The following is a 7,963-nucleotide window of genomic DNA, read 5'->3' on the forward strand; positions in this document are numbered from 1 at the left end:
TCATCTAGGATGACATGTTGACATGGATGCATCGTCGGTCAGAGCATTTAATTTCTGACCATTGTATCGTGAGTATCATAAGGTGTCACATATTGGATGGATGATATTTTATTATCATCATTCTAACAGGTGATGATAGTTTAGATGCGTAATATTTTAAAATGATCGTGTATTTTTGTAAATATTGAAAAAGTCCGGTAATCAAACGAATAAGCCCAGTAATACATGACAAAGCCCAACCCACCCGATCTCCCAGGCCCATGTGTCCCCGTCTCCTCCGAACGTTTCATTTCATAGACCAGATCCATAAACCGCTCGAACAAACTGCACCGCTCCACCTCACCGACCTAGAGGTCACGACCCATGCACCCGGTCCAGATAAAGAAAAGCAAAAACGAGGCCCGAAAAAGATTTTCGTTTCAGTTCCCTCCCAAACCGAAATCCCCATTTGGATCCCCCCCCCCCTCTCCCTCGACTCTCCCTCGACTCGAGTCTTCCGCAGGCAAGCCACGAACAATCCCCAAACCCAAGAGCAAACCCTAGCCCCTCCGATTCCACGCACACACCTCGGGATTTCGCCGTCCACCCGCCCCCATGGCCTCTCCCAGCGGCGACGACGACTTTGACGACGAGCGCCTCTTCGACGGCGTCCGCTTCGTCCTCGCCGGCTTCGACCATGCCGCCGAGTCCCAGGTAAGCGTGCGCCACCCCCGAGGCCTCCTCCTCCTCCTCCTCCGCGCATCTCGTTTCGCGAGCTCAATGCTGCTGCGCTTTGAAACGATTGGTTTCTTCTACGAGCTACGATGATAACTTCCGATGCCGTTCGTGCAGTACCGGTCGGAGATGGTGCAGCGCGGTGGCGTTGACGCCGGGCGGTTCGGCAACGACTGCACCCACGTTGTCGTGTGGGGCCGCGTCTACGTGAGTCGGGTTTGCAATTTGGTGTCTTTCTGTTTTGGCAGCTTGGCTGGAGCTGTGATTTGATTTTTCTTTTTGCGCAGGATGACCCAGCGTGCGAGGCGGCGCGGGCTGAAGGGAAGAAGGTCGTCAGCGAGCTGTGGGTGGACGACAGTTTGGATCGTGGGGTTCTGGCTGATGCAGATAGGGTCGGTTAGCTGCTAATCGTTCGCACATTTTTGCTCCTATTTGTGCACCAGTGCCACGGTTTAGTTTTGTGAACTGGTATTCTTTGGCTTTTGCCAGGTTATCTATTGGCCAGTGAGAGATTTGAATGGAATACCGGGTGGTCAGTCACTGCACATTTGCTTGACGGGTTACCAAAGAAACTATCGTGAAGACATAATGGTAACAGCCTCCCGGTTCTAAGTCATATTCACACCTGCCATTCTTTCAACTCACCGCTGTCGAATGTTGGAGTTGTTACTTGTTTTTTGAAACATGAGCTGCCATATTGTTGCCTTTAGTTTGTTCAGATTGACAGCAATTATTGAATGTAAAATTAGAAGCTGAAGTTCTGGTCATGTTGCTTGAGAATGTCTTGCTATCATCTAGAGATTCCTTTTCATTCCCAGTCTCATACTCGGTCATCTAGAGATTCCTTTTCATTCCCAGTCTCATACTCAGTTATACACTTCCAAAGTTTGGTTGGGGGAGGGGGTTGCATTTGTCCTCTTTGCTCGGATAATGTAGAAGCAGTTGTGCCTTGCCTATGAGCAATCACATTAATACATTCATAATGGTTAATGAATATTATATCATTCTGGTTGACTTCTTTGCAGCAACAAGGGAAATAAGGTGTGACCTTTAGTTTAGATGATGTTTGCACTTTTTTTTCCTGGTCCTTTGAGTTCCTTTACGGTTAGAACTATTACTTTGAGTTTAAGTTTACCACTGTAGCAGATCGGTAGATAACCTTAGTTACTCTGGTACCTGTCATTTGAGATGCCGTATACATTTTCTTGAAGATAATTGTGTCCAGCTGTATTTTGCATATGCCTTATAACTTTATTTTTGTGGATCATGTTGCAAATATTATACGCCCTCGGGTTACAAGAAAAAAAGCGTTGTTTTGGATTTGGACATCGATTCTGTTCCAAAATGCAATTTTGACCACTGAATTTCTGTTGACATATAATTATAACAACAACAGCAACAGTCTTTGGCCCAAGCAAGTTGGGGTAGGCTGACATATAATTATAAAACATAGAAAAAAAAATTCAAGATGGATCTACTCATATCATTTTCAGATGTAAAAAAAAATATTTAAAAAGATATCCATGGCCACAGTTTGACCGCACACAACCAAGAAAAAAACATTTTTTTGTGACTGAAGGGGGTAGACGCATAAATGTAGTTACATTTCTTGTACATCCAGCATTCAAGTAAGAAACTAATGTGTCATATGCACGCAAAAGCTCCTGGGTACTGTGGTTCCACTAGTTATGTTGACTTATAATAAGACATTCTTCTGACGTTTTTAATGCAGAAAATGGTTTCTTTGATGGGAGCGCAATTTTCCAAACCTTTGACTGCAAATGCAGCCACTCACCTTATTTGCTACAAATTCGAAGGTGCGTTGTTTCTTTTGTTGGTCAACCCATGCCATACATATAAATCTTGTGTTGCACTTTGTTGCAACTAGGTTGTTCTGCTGCATTTTCATGGAACTTCCTAGCTGTTGCATTATACTTATGTGACCATTTATCTGCGATTTGACATGACAATGGTATCCCTTATATTGGTTACCATCTATTTTAACGTGAAATGTATAGTCTGTTTATGATAAATGATTCTAAAGATTTGTTAGAATCTTATATCTAATTCAAAACTAGTCTCCTGATTTAAATGGCATCTTCATTTCCAAGTTTGTCTGTAATGTACATTTGTAGCAATTGATCTGTGTTTTTTGGTTGTAGAATGCGTAGGTCCCATAACAGTTTGGATCTTCATTCCTGTTTAATTTTTATGTGAACCATGCAACCATGTTTCAGCTTTGAGTGGTACATGCCTGGAGAAATTTTGTAACTTATGACCAAATGCCATTTGTAGATAAGAAAGCATCTAAGAAAATATGCATCAAAATAATCTAACATAAACCATAATATGCCTATAAAATGTATCTTTCCGATCATTTCATTCTTTCTGTATGCATATATTTTGATACTAGAAAGTTCTGTTATGTGCTCTGGAACATCACAGCTCTATTTTCCATATAATGCTAGGTGAGAAGTATGAGCTTGCTAAAAAGGTGAACATCAAACTTGTTAATCACCGGTGGTTGGAAGACTGGTATTACAAAACTAACTTTCTTAACTACAAAGCCAATATGTTAACTGGATTGTCATGTTTTTATTCGTCCTCTTCATTATTTCAGCTTAAAGGCGTGGGAAGTTCTTCCAGTCGATGATTATAGCAAAAGGCAAGTAACATTGAAGTGTTTGCTCTTTGAAGTTTTCTTTTGAATATCCTGTTCTGTTTTTACATCCCAATATAGCTTATGTTGGAGAATTTTCTTGTTGTAGTTAGCAATATAATAGAATGCCTTGAAAACTAATTCCGGCTATTTATTTCATTCAGTAGTTGGGAACTAGAATTAATGGAAGCGCAAGGTAATGACTCTGAAGATGAAGCAAAAGATGCAGGTCAAAGGCCATTGAACAGTAGGTCCAGTGTCAGGTGCATGCACAACTCAAACAAATGTGCAGAAACTTCTGTCAACCCTGACGTCAATGCACCAATGCGATCACCTATTATTCTCAGTGGTAATAGAGAGGTACCTGTGGAAAGGCATTTGAACACCCCTGGTCATATCAGGGGGACAGAAGATGCAGGCAGCAAGACACATGATATCACAGCCCAAAGCAGTCCTAACTCTAGTATGTTGCCAGTTTCTGCTAAGGCCGATGTCTTTGCACCCATTCAAGCTCCATTTGTCCTGAGTGAAAAGAGAGAGAATGTTGCAGTAAGAGACATAAATAGCCCGAGCCCGATTCAGGAAGCTGAAGAAAAATATGTTAGTGCAAGGACACTGGACATTACAAGTGGCGCTCTAGGCGCTCCAAGCTCAAGCAAGATGACTATTTTTGGTAATCGTCATTTACATTCCTTAAATGGGACCCCGACCATCCTAAATGGCAATATGGATCATGTTTCTGGAAAATGTTCGGTCAATCATGATCAGATCAATGTTACTAAAGCCCAATTGACTAGTCCTTTGAGAGGAAATCCATCTGTGAATGAGCTTGATTTATCAAAAGTCAACGACATGCATCGTCAGGAGACAGATGGTCCCTCAGGTAATCATATCGCAGCAGCTGGTCAGTCAAATATTGATGACAAGCTCACCAATCATGAGGTCAATCCAAATTCGGGAGGTGATTTCATATCCAACAACATCAAGAACCCAAGTAACTCTAAAAAGGCTTCTCGGAAATTATTGTCACCTGAAGGGCATTCTGTTCACCATATGGCATCACCTCACAGTGCTGAAGAAAGCACACAGAGAGCTGATTCCAATATTTCTTCGGTAGGGATGGGACAACAAGTTGTTGAGCATGCTGACATTCTGAGTATGAAAGGTAATGAGAATATTAAGAATGCGGATGGACTTGATGGAGCATATGCTCAGAAAAGGAAGAGCTTAATTTCCCCAGCTAGCTTAAATTTACAAAAGAGAGATGTGGTGTCGGAAACTGGTCCTGTAGATCGTCCATTTGTGAGTAGGCTGAGTGATGCATCTGAACCAGCGAATGTTTCATCTGCAGGGACAAATCCTGCTGAAGCCAATGCTGTTAATTTGGGAAATCAACAATCTAGCTTATCTACAAGCAGACAATCAAGATTTAGGACAAATTCTCTCAAGCATGGTGGTCCTATTAATGGAGTCCATCTTCCTGAATATTCTTCAAATGGTAAGAATGTAAAATCTCTACTGAAAGCAAGAACGTCACTAAAGGCAATGACAGAAAACAGATGCACCACAAGTCCTTTAGCTACGGTTCAAGATGGAAAAACAAGTTCAGGCTTCTCCTTTCGAAACAAGGATGGGGAAGATGCACAAGCTAGCGGTAATGCAGTGAATCAAGATTCCTTGCATCTGTTGCATGAGATAGGAAATGCTCGCACAGAGGACCAGTCATGTGACATGTCTGTTCACAGTTCAAGGAATTCACAAGTTGTTTCCTGTTCTGGAAATGCTGACACCAAGATAACTGATGCACCCGATGTCAACAATAAAGAAGTAGCAGTGGCTTCAGATTTTAAACTTGAGAAGGTGTCTGATACCACCGTGAAAAAAGGCACAAAACGATTTCAGGACACTTCAAGCCATTTTCAGGGTGAAACAAGTTATTCAAAGAAAGTAGCAATTCCTATAGAAAGGAATGCTGGTGCAAAGAGGCCTCGAAATGCTAGCATTGAGGCTGATGGGTCAGTTCCTAACAGTGGTAATAAAGTAGTTTCTGAGTCACGGCCTGCCAAAGTGATTCCTCGTGAACATGCTGATCCAGCCTCTAAAAACAGCTGCAGTATTGCAAGTGCAGCAGAACTCAAACCAATTTCTCCAAAGAAAGTACTGATTTGTAGAGTGAGGAATACTGTTGCCAAGAGGGCACAGGATGCTCACAGCAAGTTTGACGATGCACAGGTACCTTCCAGTTTGGAGTTTGGTAAGGTGGTTTCTCAAGAAAATATTGAGATAAACCGTAAAAAGTTTTTTGACACTGCAAATGCTGATGAACATCAAATAAATTCACCCAAGAAACTACCTAACACCAGAGTGAGGAACACAGCTGCGAAGAGGTCTCGGAAATCTGACACCAACATGAGCAATGAAACATTAATTGATAAAACTGAGACAGTGGCTGCTGGGTCATTGTTTGATGACTTGTTTGCCTCAGACAATGTCGAAGACTGCCCTAAAAAGCTTTCAAGTAGTGCAAGTGCTAGTGACTGTGGTATACTTTACCCCAAGAACGTACCGAATACAAGAGTTAGGAATGCAGTTGCCAAGAGGAAAATAAAAACTGTAGAAGACAATTTAGGCAGCAAATGTGACAAAATTGGTAGTGCCATTGCATCTGTACCTAAAACTGCTTCATCAAAGAGAATCGAAGAGATTTCTTGCAATGTTAACAAAGTAACTGCTGATCAAGACTCCGAGAAGGCCAACAAGGATGGGATGAGAGATGTATCTGGATTGTCTTGCCAAGATTCCGACATGGTAGACAAGCCTGAGGGACCACACAATTCTAAGTTGAGAAGCGGGAAAAGAAATAAAGTTCTGACTTCAGATCATGAAAGGGAGAACAGACAAGACCATAGTAATCTCAACTCTAAATCAAACGCTAGAACTGGCAGTTTGTGTTCCAAATTTGATGCAAGATCAATGCAGAAAAGCACAGATGTGCTCAGTGAGCACAGAAGGATAAAAGGAGATAAATCAGGGATGCTGATCACGAGTGAACCTGCTTTGTTTATTTTAAGTGGAAATCGCCAGCAAAGAAGGGAATATCGGTCAATACTTAGACGCCTGAAGGGACGAGTTTGTAGGGATTCACATCATTGGTCATACCAAGCAACACATTTCATCGCCCCAGACCCTCTCAGGAGAACTGAGAAGTTCTTTGCAGCGGCTGCAGCAGGCAGGTAAGAACTATGACCTAGGTTATTAAGATTTTACATCTTAAAGTAGTTATTAACTTTTATTGTATGGTCCTTTCTCAGCGAGAGATATGAATGCAAATATACAGCTTAATTGAACAAATCAACTTTGTTTGCTAGTGCATTATCAATTATGTATCTAACTTGCATTTTATCATAGAGCCAGCAATTGTCTTGTAAAGAGGTCTCTCTTTTCTCTCTACAAAAAATTCTCTCTCTGTTCACCAAATCTGAATGCTCACAGCTTCTTCCTCCAATTAGGTGGATACTCAAGAGAGATTACTTGACCTCGTGCATTGAGGCTGGCAAGTTTGTAGATGAAGAACCATTTGAATGGTTTGGTACAGACCTTAGTGATGGAGAAAAAATCAGTTTAGAAGCTCCCAAGAAATGGCGCATTTTAAGGCAGCAGATGGGCCATGGTGCCTTCTATGGAATGCAGATCATTGTCTATGGACAGCTCATATTACCAACGCTGGTAAGAATTCTTTGCTTAATCAACTCATCTGACAACAGCCTTATGAAACTACGGTATTTCTGCATAGTAATGTTACATTGTAGGTCAATCATCTATCGTCTGTGTAGTTCCGCTTTGTTTCATTCTTTCTAAATTCCCGAGCTCCTCGTCTTGCCAGGACACACTGAAGCGCGCGGTTCGAGCTGGCGATGGCACCATTTTAGCAACATCCCCGCCATACACTCGATTCTTAGACTCTGGTGTCGACTTTGCTGTGGTATCAGCTAGCATTCCAAGTGCAGACGCATGGGTTCAAGAATTCATCAGGCATGGTATTCCCTGCGTCAGTACCGATTATCTGGTTGAGTACGTCTGCAAGCCTGGCCACCCACTTGACAGACATGTTCTCTTCAAAACGAACGGTCTGGCCAACAAGTTCCTTAAGAAGCTAATGAAGAACCAACAAGAAGTGGCCACAGATAAGCCGGAGCCGACGAAAGACGACGAAGATCCCGAGGACCTAAGTTGCTCGGTGTGCGGGCGCAAGGACCGGGGTGAAGTGATGCTGATCTGCGGCGACGAGGACGGTGCAGCCGGTTGTGGGATCGGCATGCACATCGACTGTTGCAACCCTCCCCTAGAGGCTGTCCCCGAAGACGATTGGCTGTGCCCCAAGTGCGACGTACCAAAAGCCAAGACGAAACCTACGAGAGGCACTGGCCACAAGTTGAGACCATCCAAGCAAATGTGATCTTCTCGTTCCACGCCCCTGTTTTATTGAACAGAATAATGTAATAATCGTCTCCATTGTAAGTTTTTAGAAATGCCGGCTCAGCATTTCTTTGATCATGTTCCTGTTGGCTGTTCCCGTCATTGGTTCACCTT

At 42.6% G+C, this 7,963-nt stretch overlaps 1 protein-coding gene across 1 annotated transcript; it reads left to right on the forward strand.

The window, feature by feature from the left end:
• Positions 1 to 338: 338 nt before the first annotated feature.
• LOC133912334 (BRCT domain-containing protein At4g02110-like) lies at positions 339 to 7,963 on the forward strand. Its single transcript, XM_062355002.1, has 10 exons — positions 339 to 693; positions 832 to 921; positions 1,002 to 1,106; positions 1,204 to 1,305; positions 2,447 to 2,531; positions 3,183 to 3,249; positions 3,335 to 3,379; positions 3,538 to 6,606; positions 6,883 to 7,099; positions 7,257 to 7,963. Exons 1-10 carry the CDS (start codon positions 595 to 597, stop codon positions 7,827 to 7,829), a joined length of 4,452 nt encoding a protein of 1,483 aa, XP_062210986.1. The 5' UTR covers positions 339 to 594; the 3' UTR covers positions 7,830 to 7,963.

Source organism: Phragmites australis, chromosome 3, assembly GCF_958298935.1.
Source record: "Phragmites australis chromosome 3, lpPhrAust1.1, whole genome shotgun sequence".
NCBI lineage: Eukaryota > Viridiplantae > Streptophyta > Magnoliopsida > Poales > Poaceae > Phragmites > Phragmites australis.

What these genes read in the sequence shown, in the direction of transcription:
- LOC133912334 (XM_062355002.1), top strand. Translation starts at nt 595, where the DNA reads ATGGCCTCTCCCAGCGGCGACGACGACTTTGACGACGAGCGCCTCTTC. An exon ending in TTCTGGCTGATGCAGATAGG is followed by an intron (nt 1,107 to 1,203) that starts GTCGGTTAGCTG and finishes GGCTTTTGCCAG; the next exon opens with GTTATCTATTGGCCAGTGAG. An exon ending in TATTTGCTACAAATTCGAAG is followed by an intron (nt 2,532 to 3,182) that starts GTGCGTTGTTTC and finishes ATATAATGCTAG; the next exon opens with GTGAGAAGTATGAGCTTGCT.